This window comes from Gouania willdenowi, chromosome 5, assembly GCF_900634775.1.
Source record: "Gouania willdenowi chromosome 5, fGouWil2.1, whole genome shotgun sequence".
Lineage (NCBI taxonomy): Eukaryota > Metazoa > Chordata > Actinopteri > Blenniiformes > Gobiesocidae > Gouania > Gouania willdenowi.
Genome location: NC_041048.1, coordinates 15,788,241 through 15,801,891, shown reverse-complemented (window position 1 = coordinate 15,801,891; position 13,651 = coordinate 15,788,241). Strand labels below are relative to the sequence as shown.

Sequence of the window (13,651 nt, the reverse complement as noted above, 5' to 3'; positions counted from 1 at the left end):
GCTGTTTTCAAACTCAACATTTCAGCATTGTCAGTTTTGTGCTGGGAATAGATGTTAGACGCACACACACACACACACACACACACACACACACACACACACACACACACACACACACACACACACACACACACACACTTGGAGTGATCAAAGTGATGAGCAGCTGGGATCGGTTTAAAATCCTGTGGATCATTCCGGGTCTTTCTGTCATTCTCATAACTTTCAGGCTTAAGGGTAAATGATAATGAGGGGAAGCCTGAGTTGTACATTGATCCGTTTTCCTAAATAAAATACTTGCTAACAATGAAGCTCAAGTTAAAAAAAAAAAAAAAAATTGTAGGTTAAAGCACAATTTTAAGATTTTCATGACATTGTATTTCGAACGTTTCTACCAACAAATCATTAGGTAACATTGTTTTTTACCTCACTCAGTAATGGACCTCATTCACAGTATATAACGCTTTCGCTCAAGCTTTTCACATTGTTTTCCACACGTGCACACGCACACACACACGCACGCACACACACACGCACACACACACACATGCACACACTGACAGTAGCTATAGAACTATTGATGTTTTATTAGTTTCTGAAGATGTCTTTCAGCCAATAAAGTAAAAAAAAAAGAAAAATCAACTTAAGAAAAATAGTGTGTATATACTGTATATAGAACAGGCGTGTCAAACTCATTTGAGTTCAGGGTCCAAATACGGAGCATTTTGTTCACAAGTGGGACAATTTTAGGCGGCAAAACAAGCACTTTCAACATTAATGTGCCCTAGTTTGTCTTTCACGTTTAAGTGATGTATAAAGTATGTAAGTCACCAACAATCTCCAAACAATAAGTGACAGATATCAGTCCCTGCAGGATCAACAACTGAAATGTCCTTAATTTTGCAACAAATTTTTATTTATTTTGGGGAAAATTGTGGAATACTTTGAGGAGTTTTTTTTTTTTTTTTAACAATTTGGGATTCAAAATGTCTGCCATCATGTGAGCCCCTGCAAATATTGTGGCGTTTCATTGAATTTGTGTATTTAGAGGGACTGAAATATTTACTTTCTCCTGTGGACCACATTGGATACTCAAAAGGGCCGGATTTGGCCCTCGGGCCATGAGTTTGACACGTGATATAGAGTAATGGTTCTTTTTGGGATTATTCATCAAGTTTAAAAGGTAATTAATGGAGAACTCGTAGCTTTAGTTCTTCTCTATTTTATTTTGCGCGTGCTATCTCAAGCCTCTTTTACTGTGCAGCAGGTTCACTTCATGTCTGTTTTATGTTTCTTGTTACTCTCGTAATTGTTGTATTTAACTCGGAAAATGTTCATCCAATAAAACAATGAGTTGGACCCTTGTGGAAGTTTGAGGCTTCACCAATCCATGTTGTGCATTAGGAGCACTCAGCATTCCTGGCAGCAAAATATACTCTCACTGTCAGTGAGTACTGTCAGACTTTTAGTAGAGTCTCCCTGGAGCTGCAGATCAGTTGGAGCATGTGTGCAGATGAGTTTTGTTGGTGAGGTCATAATGAGTCCTGAGGTGCAGAGTAACATCCCGCAGCTCTTTGGTGGTCCCACCCACAACCACATATGGTCTGTTCTGAATGCACTCTTATCTTCAGTCTTCACCAGGACCAGCAGGGGCACTAGAGGGCCCACGTGAGAGCACAGAGTAGGTGGTGTTAATATTTAATACTTATATTAAAATGACATTTACCAGTAGAAATAGAAATGATAAAATTGGACATTTTGACAGCCCTTTGGTACAGTGTTTGAAGTTCCTAGCTCATAGCAGAAGGCCATAGTTCCACTTGCATGTTCTCCCCATCTTTTCATGAGTTTGTCACAGTTTACTCCAGCTATCCAAAAACATGTATGTTAGGTTTGTTGAAGTCTCCAAAAATGTTCCCGTGGGAGTAAATAAGCATGAATGATCTCCTCTCTCTCTCACACACACATCATATCCAGGTTTAGGGCTGTGGGCGATTTTGCCTAAAAAAAATCTCCGATTTTTTAAAGAAAAATTTGAGTTTTGATTCGATTTTTGATTTTTTTTTTAATGCACTTAAAAATGACTGCAGACATCAGATCTATTGTTAAAGGTGCAACTTTATTGCTGTGATTGTCCTCAAGCGTTAAAATGCATAGAACAATCCCAAAATAAAAAGTAAATGAGTCTCTGTCATTCAACAATTTCAAGTTTTAACCCAGGTTTAAGCAAAAGTGCAACAGCAACTTCACAGTAGCTTCAATTTTCTGATTGATAAATCAGATAACTACATATTTTACAACAAATAACATTTAAATTAAAAAAAATAATAAACTCATCCCTTAGCATCTCAGCATAGTGCGAATAAAACATTAAACATGCCTGTGGCACACATATAGCTTCTTAAAGGGTAAACACATGTAAACAAAGAGACTCACATCGTGCTACGGTAACCTAACATGGATGAATTTGCAAAATAAAAATTGTTTTTATCTACAAATTTGCTAAATTGATTAAATCGATTTTTTTGCCCAGCCCTACTAAGGGTGTATGAAAAAGTTGATTCAACAATATATCTTAATATTTTACTGCGTGATTATCGTATTGATCCTAAAAAAATGTCAAAATCGATATTTTTTTATGATGTTTTTTATAACGGAAAAAAAAAAAAAACATCTGTATAGCACGTAAATGCCCGGTTACTAGGTGTCAGTGAACCACATCAGACTTTGTTAAACTACGTCACTCCTCAATGCTTTTTAGCTTGGAAGTTGATTGCACTTTATTTTCACAAACAATACTGGTATGTGGTTACTTTTTTATATATATATAATTTAAGAACTTAACAGAATCAGAATATGTTGTAGAAGCAAAAGTTTAACTTTTTTTTTATAAAATATAATTTAACACTTCAATTAACATGCCACTTGTTTTTTATATTGTTACATGAATTACAGTTAATTACCATTTACTTAAAAAAATGAAATAAATTGTATTTCATACCATTTTGTACTTGTAAAGGTATATCTTATTGTTTAGTATCGAGATATACTGTGTCGGCATATATTGTATCATGACATGCAAATCGTGAATTATATCGTATCATCATATTCATTGCAATGCACACCCCTAGTATATACACACCAGCATGTGTCATACTGGTTAGAGTAGGTATATGAGAAACTTAAGTTAGTATGAAGTACTTATGATGTTGTATCAGTGCAAAGCTTCTAAACTCACAAACTTTGATTTAGGTTTTTTTTTTTTTTAAGATATGAATATATAATGCATGGTAACTTTACATAATATTCTGTCTCACTGTTTAATAACAGCACATCAACATTTTTGTCTTTAGTATTTTTTTAACGCTTTTCCCTATTTCTTTGATTCCAGAGGTTGCAGATGTTTCCCTTATTGTGACACTGAGCTTGCCATAAGCACAAATAGCGTGTTCCTAATTTCTCCAGATTTTTATTTTTTTTTCTTTACTATCTATGCATGTGCTGTGTATCCAGGAGCTTTGACAAACCGGGGTCTCTACTGCAACGTTAGCTTCAGCATTATATGCATCCATTATCTCACCTTGGCATGTGTGGAGACTTCTTGTTTTTTAGAAGATTTTAAACTTTTGATCAAAGGGAAATGACTTGCTCTGTGTCTTTGATGAGTCGACCGTGGCTGTTTTGTGCAGATGGTGTGAATCAAAGCCTCCTTTTGTTTATCTAATGTGTGCTAGCTGTAGCCTGGGGTGCATGGATCAAAAGGAAGTGTTATTATATTTCACCTTCAGCTCCACTTGTTCATTAGCACTTTCTGCATCCAAAATCATCCAGGTGGTATTAAAGAGATGGTTATGAGCAGGTCTTGTTGTTGTGTGTTGGATTAATATCTTTCTTTTACAACAAAGAACTGAAGTCATAAAGGAGGAGATAGAATTTCCTACATTTCACTGTAATGTGTTTTCTAAAGGCTTTTTTTTTATTATGCTAACGCTAGTCTGAGCCAGTCAAGGCTATTCCAAACAAGTAATATAATCGATTTGAATTATTTTCTTATTCGTGCAAACGTGTTTATTTTTTTTTTAAAACTGCGTTTAATTGTGTGTGACAGGCTAGGCCGTTCGTCCAGCTGATGTTCAACTCAAGTTTTCTTATTGTTTTTCTTTGCACTTTTCTCTCATTATAACATCAGATGATATGCAGGACCCACCATTCCCTCAGCCCCACAGTCAGTGGATACATATGGCTCCTATTAAGGCTATGTTTCACTCAAAATCTCAATTTTGAATATTTCCTGCAGGGGAAACATACTTTCAGCATTGGATTTACAATCTTATTCAGTGGCCTGATGTCCCCTTTCAAAAAGTATGAGCACACATCCATAAGGCTGATAGAATTATAATTTAGTATGAACAATTGTTATATTTCTTTGTTTTAGTTAGTTTATTGAGAATAATAATTAAACTTAAACTTAGAAGCATTTAAAAAAAACAAAAAACAATGTTTTTATTTCAAGTTAAAATAAAGAAGTAGTAACGACTTCATTATGGTTAAAGCTGATATCCAGAGTTTCTGAGAAATCTATGTTTATGTATGATTCTTTTGAAATGCGAAAAAATACCTAACTAGTCTCTTACTATGGTCTACTGCCGTTATTCATATATATTGATGTATATAAGTCCCTCCTTTGTCCTATAGACCTCTATACAAATGGAAACGATCGCTGAGTGCGCCCAGCCAATAGGTGTTGACTTCCTGTTTTTGCGTCTGTCAATCAAAGTGAATGTAGAACTGTGCACGGAAACAAGGCCGTGTGTTACAACAGGAAACAGGTAAATATGATTTTGGCTCTTACCTGACCCATAGACCTATATCAATACAACCCCATGCGACCTTGTTATGTTTCACGATGCATGACGCGCGTGCAGAAAAGTAGAGGCGTGGCTTCTGGTAGATTGGTAGAGGCAGTGGGAGGAAGTCAGGCTGTTTAGGGCGGGACATCGAGACGTTTCTCAGAAACTCCGGATATCAGCTTGAAGAAAATATATACATTTGTGATCATCAACTCATTCATTATTCCTGATTCATAGTCATGAGTGTAGGAAATACAATGTAAGAATGCTGATTCAGCTTTTCCAGTCTCCAGTCCGTCACTAAGCTGCCACACAGAAACATGTAATATTCAATGTAACACAGACACAAAATGCGGACCTGGCCCAGAGCAGTGTTTTGAGGTGTCTTTATGGGAAGCTGTATGAATGAGTATTGTTACCCAGGACAAAGGGTGTGGGACTACGTCTACAAACAGACCTGTTATTTCTCAAAAAGTTCGCATTTCTTCACGTACAGACGGTATTGTTTCTTTCAAAATTGTCTTCCTGGTGTGGCTAAAACACTCTTCTTTATTTCTTTCAAATTACTTAAAATACAAGAAGATTTGTTGCTTTATAAAGCACTTAAAAAAAAAAAAAAAAATGCAATGAAATCAGGACAGGTCAGCAGGATAACATGCAAACATGCAATTTTTTTAGTACAAATCTGGATTTTTAAGCCGAGGAGGAAACATTGCGTACATAATGAAACAATCTGAAATACATATCAACTCGGAAATGATCTGCCCGAGTAGCTGAGGTCTGCTGACTCTGGGACAATTATTAAATTACTTTTTAAAACATACTTTTATTGGGGAGCCTTCCCTGATTTTTACTAACTTGTTTTTATGTTTCTGTTTCTTAAACTGTTTTAATCTCTGACCTAAACTTGATATCTTTTATTTTCTATTGTACAGCTGCCTTTGGAAAGTGTTTTGAAAAAGTGCTATATAAATAAAGTTTATGATTATTATTGTTATTATATAACGTTTACTTTTGGTGTTTTTCTCAAACATTTATTTGAAGTAAAAGAAAGACAATTACTCTTCGTCAGTTCATCTTTTTCATGGGAAAACTGACATGAATGCATTTGCGTTGAAATGGTGTGTTAAATGTACAGCTCTCCATTGTTGCATTGGTCGGACTAATGACTGTAATCACTGTTATTATCTTCCAGGAGACGTGTATATCCAGCCAACTCAAGACACCAAAAACCCTGTCATTTATGGAGTCTTCTCAGTTTCAGGGTGAGTAATGACTCAAGCTTCTCTACTTTTCTTTTCTAACGTTCCTCTATGAAGGTTTTTTGCTTCTCTGCAGCAGGGTTTGTTCGTTTTAGCTGAGCCTCTGAGACGTCAGCCGTCTGTGATGGTGAAAGTTTGCGTAGCGTCGCAGCTCGCTGGGATTCAAAGCTGCAAAAGAGTGAATGCAGGGCCGAGAGAGAAAGAGTCGAGCTCTTTTTGAGACACTGACTGGAATGCGTAGCTGCTTTGATAGCGGGTTGTCATTCCCCACATATAGCGTGGCATTAAAATTCAAGTCATTTGTGTGCGCGCTGGGATCCTGACAGCACACAGTCATAATAAACTTTGCTAATAAATGTATTTGAGAAACAAACACTGGTATTGTATCAGATGTGTTTAAATACATGCGATAAAAACAGATGGTGCTAATGATAGAGACTCGTGGCAGGAGTAGCAAACATTGTCCACCCACCTCGCTGCAGCGTGAGCCTGTCGTGGTGCTTCTCTGCAGCAACGTGGGTGTTTGTATGTCAGTGTGTCAGACAGCTTGAGTCGATTTGAGAGACTCTGCATCATAATGCTTCAGTGCATTCCTATAAGTGTCCAAAAAAAATAATATATATATATATATATATATATATATATATGTGGGTAGGAAGTCCATTCAGGGAGCACTTGATGTGTTTTTCTGAAGAAGAGAGGTAATGTTAATCTGTTTTACTGCATGTGTTCCTCCAGGTCGGTGTTTAAAGGCTCCGCTGTGTGCGTCTATTCCATGGCCGACATCCGTATGGTCTTTAATGGGCCATTCGCCCACAAAGAAGGGCCCAACTACCAATGGGTGGCATACACTGGGAAGATCCCCTACCCTCGACCTGGCACTGTGAGTTACTGAAGAAATTCACAAATCAAGACGCTGCTTGAGTCAGAGAAGCACATTTCACATCCGCATTTGTGTTTTTTTCCTGCAGTGCCCTGGAGGCACTTTCACTCCCAACATGAAATCCACAAAGGACTACCCTGATGAGGTTATCAACTTCATGAGAAACCACCCCACCATGTACAACGCCGTATATCCTGTGCACAAGCGTCCCCTGGTGGTCAGAACCAACGTGGACTATGAATTCACCACAATAGCTGTGGACCAGGTGACGGCAGCAGACGGGAGCTATGAGGTGCTTTTCATGGGCACAGGTCAGTAATGAAAGCACTAGAATGTAATGATTAACAATGTGATTTGTTAGTTTTATGCACATAATGAGACATTTAACGTGATACAGGTTCTTTAAATCAGTTTATTGAGGATTCTTTATCACCAAGCTCTTATATCTTAAACATTCTTGGTTAAACTCACCTGTCTATTGGTTTTATAGATCGCGGAACAGTCCAGAAAGTGATTGTCCTGCCGAGAGATGACTTGCAGACAGAAGAGCTGGTATTGGAGGAAGTGGAGGTGTTCAAGGTGAGTTTTTTTTCGTCATAAACTTATTTTGAGTTTCCTTTCTTTAGCCTTTTGGATTTGGACTTGGATTGGATTTATTTATTCATCTCAAACATTACAAATCAAACAAAAAAAAGCAATATAAAGCAATCATTGCTCACTAAAAAAAAAAACAAAAGTACAGCATTTACTGTGCAATATCAAAGAGGATGATTTACTGTTACTCTATAACTGCAGGTTCCCACGCCAATTACTACAATGAAGATTTCATCAAAACGGGTAAGCTTTCCTTTTTTAAAGACGTAAGGAGATCATATCTTGCAAGAAAATCATCACAGAAGCATGTTGCAAATTTATTTATTTTTTTCTGACTATTTTTTCATGTTTTTTTGAGTAGTTTTTTTTTTGTTTTTCTGACAATTTTTTGTTTTCTTTTTCTGACTCATATTTTTCTTTTTTTCATGCTATTTTTTTTTTTTTTTGCTCAGCTTGGATTTGAAACAACAGATGCATTTATTTATTTATTTATTTATTTATTTATTGAGAGCAAACATGGCTGGCTTGTTTAATTTAATAAATATAGTGTTTCAACTTGGTTTAAGACCCTGGGAGATAGTTCTATCTTTAAGCCATATTGATATTCAGGACACACTTGTAAAAGAGATTGTAATGTGGTTTTCCTGACTAAATAAAGGCTCTTGAAAATGAATTACAATTAGTCTGTGGACTACACACATCCACCTGAGGACTTTGTGGTTGTTTAGAAGGAAAACACATTCAAATCTGCGGGACATAGCGATATTTCTCCAGGATCAGTTGGACTGATATGGATATAAAATGATGCATTTAAAGTGCATTCATGCTGGCTACAATCAGGAGAAAATACTAGATCCGTACGGTGTGCAGCTGTCACCATAGGATGGATGTTCTCGTGGGATTTCCAAGTATTTTGATAATTCAAGGGGAAAAAATTGCACAAAAAAAAGAAAAAAAAAACAAATAAAAAAATAAATGATTCAGAATTTTTATATATATATATATATTTTTTTTTTTTTTTTTTTTTAAGTGAAAGCAATACACTTCCGTACGTAATGATGACAATGAATACATAATTATATAATATATCTTTAGCAAATTTCTGGCAGAGTTAATTGGTTTTCCATGGCACAACACCTGCTTCTATATTCCTCAGCAACAACTCTACGTAGGCTCAGTGTTGGGTGTGACCCATCTGGCTCTCCATCGCTGTGATGTGTACGGGGAAGTGTGTGCTGACTGCTGTCTGGCCAGGGATCCATACTGTGCATGGGATGGTAAAACATGCTCCAGATACTCTGCATCACAGAAGAGGTAAACAAATGAGTCGCATTTCTGTTTCTGTGTGTGTGTGTGTGTGTGTGTGTGTGTGTGTGTGTGTGTGTGTGTGTGTGTGTGTGTGTGTGTGTGTGTGTGTGTGTGTGTGTGTGTGTGTGTGTGTGTGTGTGTGTGTGTGTGTGTGTGTGTGTGTGTTACAACAGTCACATTAGATATTTTCACGTCTTCTGATTTGTCTCTTTTAGGCGGAGCCGTCGACAGGATGTAAAGTATGGAAACCCAATCCGCCAGTGCAGAGGGTACAACTCCAACAGTGAGTGAGACTGCACATCACATCACATCACACAATTACACAATTTGCAATTTTTATTTGAATTATTTTTAAAGGCAACAAAAATACGTTGGAGGCAGTTCAGTACGGGGTGGAGGGAAGCACCACATTCTTGGAGTGCCAGGCCAGATCACCTCATGTGTCTCTGAAGTGGCATCTGCAGAGGGAAAACAGCGACAGGCGGAAGGAGGTGAGCACAGATATCATCATAAATGTCATAAATGATACAATTTTTATAAATATTCTTTTAATCTTTTCTTTTAATAATCAGAATTATTTTCTGTTTTATTTTAGTTTCAGTCCAAAAATAAAAATCATTATAATTTAGTGCAATAAAACATGTTTATATTTAGTGACTGAAACTAGAATAAAACTCGTTTATAATTATTTTTGTCACTAAATTAAAACTATTTCATTTGACTAAATTTATGAAAGATAAGACCAAGATTTAGTCTACTATAATAGTTGTTCCTTATGTTATGTAATTTTATTTAGATTTTAATAGTACAATTGTTTTAGTTTTGGTAGTACCATATATGCCTGAACTTCACACACACTAGTCACTGATTTGACAACAATATTTCTAATTTATTTAAGGCTTCTTTTGAGACCTTTTGTTTAGTTTTTATTTAATTATATTTTTTTCACAAAAATGTCATAATTTTAGTGATGTTTTTTAGGGGTGTCCCGATCAGATATCGGTCCGATATTAGCCTGAAAACAAATATTGGACATCGGATTCAAATTTCCGGATTTTCCAATTTTTTTTAATTTTTTTTTCAATTGTAGAATACTGTAGATATTATGTTGAAGGTTAAATGTATGTAACCAATTGGTTAATAATAAATGAGTCAATTATTCTCATTCCTACTGTCGCTGACTATTGTTCTCTGTTTGAGTAACTTGATCAAGCCTTTTCTAACATTCCACACTACAAAATAAGTAATTATTATAATGTCTTTATTAAAGAAAAAAAAAGAAAGTATGTTTGATTCATGCTATCGGGACATCCCTAATGTTTTTAGTTGTCATGCTTCTCTTTGGAGTTAGTTTTAGCTGTAATCAGGTGAAAAAAAGTTGACCTTAAGTCTAATAAAGATTCGTAGTTGTGAACAAAATGACTGCATCGCAGCACTTTAAGCACTTTTTGTGCTTTTGTTGATTCAAATGCCTACAGATTATCAATTTGTAGGCATTTGAAACTTGAAACCTTTGGGTATTTGTAAGAATAAATAGAGATTTTGTCATTTTATTCTCAGAGACAAACTCCACAACTGCAGATATTAATTGTTTCCATACTCTTAATACTTTTAGATCCGTTCTGAAGGCCGCATCCTCAAAACAGAACAAGGCCTTCTGATTCGCTCTCTGCAGTCGTCTGATAATGGCATCTATCAGTGCACGTCCACAGAGAACAACTTCAAGCACACTCTTGTAAAACTGCAACTCGTGGTTCTCTCCAGTCGCACGGTCAACAATGTGTTGGTGGAGACTGGCAGCCCAGGCCTGCCTCCATTACAGTCCAGTGCCTGGACTCCCAGCGCTGGTCAGTATAAGGACCTCCTGACTATCCTCAGCCAGCCAGAGATGGGGCTTATCAACCAGTACTGCCAGGATTATTGGCAGCTTGCAGACGCTGGTCTCGGGGACAGCAAAGCCAAAAGCCTGAAGGAACTTAAAGAACAGAAGAAGTCTCGAAACCGTCGGCATCACGATGAGCTGACGACTCCGGCTGAGACATGAGAAGCTGGAAATACATGCAGTCACCTTCACACACCCTCCTACCACCTAAACCACCACCTAAACACTGACGCCCTCATGTCCAATTTACCACAAAGAACAGTACAGACTGTGCAACAACAAGTAACAACCAGTTACTGTTGGAGAAATACACAATATTTATTGTAGGTTGTAAAAAGTTATTCTTTGTACTTATTTAGAAAACATGTTTTTTTGTGAATAGATAAATCTGTGCAAATATTGTTGTTGATATTAAAGTACTGTTAGTGTTATTGTTTATTACAATGTGACAATATGTTGAGAATTTCTTTTATTATTGATGTTTTTTTTGGCGAGGAAAAGTAACAGTAAAAAAAATGTGGTTGGCAGCATCCATACCTGGACACAGGAGGATTAAAGTGGAGACCATGTTGGATCATTGGACTGCTGGCAGTAAAAGGTGTCACAAAGGGCATTTCACAGGACATCCATGGATGATGGACGATGTCCTGTGTCACAGGCAGGATGGTTTTCCTTTCACCATGTGGTCCAATTCTGGCCTCGAGTCACCATGTTGCACCACTCCTCATCCATATTCTTCCAAAATCATTGGGATTTTGTTTTGTTTAAATGTGAATATAACACACATTTATTGTTGAACTCGGAACAAAACGGAATCGTTGTGATAATCTCTTATTTTTGGTAAATGAGTCAACGACGCCAAAACTAAAAATGGCCTTTTCTGCTTCTCTGTCTGTGGGGAGAGGAAATTCCAGCAGGCAGCTAAATGTGAATTCATGAGTGGTTGTAATGAACAAGTTACATATAAAGCACCTTCTGTTGCCAAATTTCAATATGGGAATACATTATACATCATATTAAGCCAGAGCATACAGTTTGTATGTTTAAAGGTTTAATGGGATCAATCCAATCCTGATAGGTTTGCAGATATGCAGTGTTGGAATTATGGGACTATATACGTAGATTATCAGATTATTATCGTTGTTTTCCAGTTTTTTGTGCAGTTTCATCCCACTGCTCCATCATTTATTCCACAGACTCCATATACAACCTCTGAACACCACACACGAACAACCCCGAACAAGCATTACCTGATCCTCAGAGGGTGGCTTTTCATTGTGCATGGCATGTACAGTGTACGTTTTAATGGTATTAGTCTGAATTTGTTTGTTGCTGTGGATGTCAGTGAATGTCTTTCTTGTTGTGGGATTATGGAATTACTGCCAATGCTCACACTTTCTATTGTTTATGTTCCCTGAAAGGTCGCAAAGATAGGTTTGTGATTATTCTCTTCTCTTTAGTTTATTCTCAGTCTTCATCCGACTTCTCGATCATAGAGAGTAACTCAGTAAAGTTACACTTCCTGTGAACTGTTTTTCCTTCTCGCTGTTTGTCGGGCTTAGCTCTGAGTCAATGAGATTACGTAATGTACGATAAGCACACTTGGTGGCGTTCTAATGACTTGTAAAATTGATTATTCTTCCTCATCAATGTTGATCACTAATAAATTAAAGCTTTATATTTTATAGTAACACACCCTCTCTTTTGTTTGCCATTGGTCATCAGAATGCACTTTACTCTCAGGAGTATCAAGGTTATAGGGGATACATTTAGCCTATCTTAATTGTTTACATGTTTGTCATTACAGCATGTTTTATAGATGACACCATTTTTTTTACATTTAGTTAAAGAAGTTACAATTCACTCTGAAAAGTCATTCATTCAACTTACAACCTGCTTCATTCTATTTAGGGTTGCGTGGGCCACATGGTAACCACTACATTCATTTGAAGAATCGTTTTTATTACATTATTTGTTCAGTTTTACTGTGGTTTAAAAATAAACGTGTATGTTTGCCTGATTTATGTGGACTACAAAAAACAACTAATTTATTTCTAAGAGGCCACGTCCCTCCCCCTATAAGAGAGGGGAAAACGTAAAAATCAGTTTAAATGTCGATTTTACCCACTAGTGTTTGCCTACATGCAATTTGAATTATATAAACTACAATTCCCACCTACTGACAAGTGTCTTCAAAGCACCCAATCACATTTAAATGAGGTGATACTGCACATTTCAGACTATTTACACTTAAATCAATCTATACTATAACACATTGTTAAAATGATCTAAATGATCTTCACCTATTTGAGATTTTTTAATCTATTTTTACATCAGTGAATGCTGGCCTTTGAAATGTGTCAAATATTAAATTAAAATCCTCTGTTTTGGTTAAATAAACTAATAATTAGTACGTAATCATTGCAGAGTTGTATGGTGGCTGGACACATTTTTCAGCATTTTTATCAGGGGTTCAATCCAGGAGAGATTATTTCTGTGAAAAATAACATGAAATCTGAAATGTAAAGCTAAGAATAAATTATTGGTTTTATATTATATATAATAATAGTACATTAGAGTGAATAGTCAACCTGAGTCAGGGCGATCAGGCAGTTTCCCCATTTGGAAAGCGTCGACCAAGTCACTTACATACGTACATGTTTTTATCATTTGGGAAAACCAAAAATCCTTCATATTCTACCTTTTAATCACACATAACTCCTAAACATATTAGATTTAATACACCAAACATTTGAGAACTCCTCTGAATAAGAAATAGAGAGAAAAAGCAACAAAAATATAAAAAATCCAAAAACACCCAGAGTGAAGAAGACTACCCCAGGATTGACCTTCTCCTGAACCAAACATACAATCA

General features: G+C 36.4%; 1 protein-coding gene across 3 annotated transcripts in view; it reads left to right on the top strand.

Moving 5' to 3' along the window:
- LOC114463030 (semaphorin-3F-like) overlaps window positions 1-12,467 on the top strand; it is a 66,502-nt gene extending 54,035 nt beyond the window's left edge. For all 3 annotated transcript variants that reach the window (XM_028446253.1, XM_028446252.1, XM_028446251.1), the window contains 9 exons: window positions 6,043-6,112; window positions 6,848-6,992; window positions 7,081-7,303; window positions 7,483-7,571; window positions 7,788-7,829; window positions 8,743-8,900; window positions 9,110-9,177; window positions 9,252-9,385; window positions 10,510-12,467. In XM_028446253.1, coding sequence (XP_028302054.1) covers window positions 6,043-6,112; window positions 6,848-6,992; window positions 7,081-7,303; window positions 7,483-7,571; window positions 7,788-7,829; window positions 8,743-8,900; window positions 9,110-9,177; window positions 9,252-9,385; window positions 10,510-10,938 — 1,358 coding nt within the window. In that variant the 3' untranslated portion in view covers window positions 10,939-12,467. The remainder of the gene's footprint in view (window positions 1-6,042; window positions 6,113-6,847; window positions 6,993-7,080; window positions 7,304-7,482; window positions 7,572-7,787; window positions 7,830-8,742; window positions 8,901-9,109; window positions 9,178-9,251; window positions 9,386-10,509) is intronic.
- The last annotated feature ends 1,184 nt before the right edge of the window (window positions 12,468-13,651 follow it).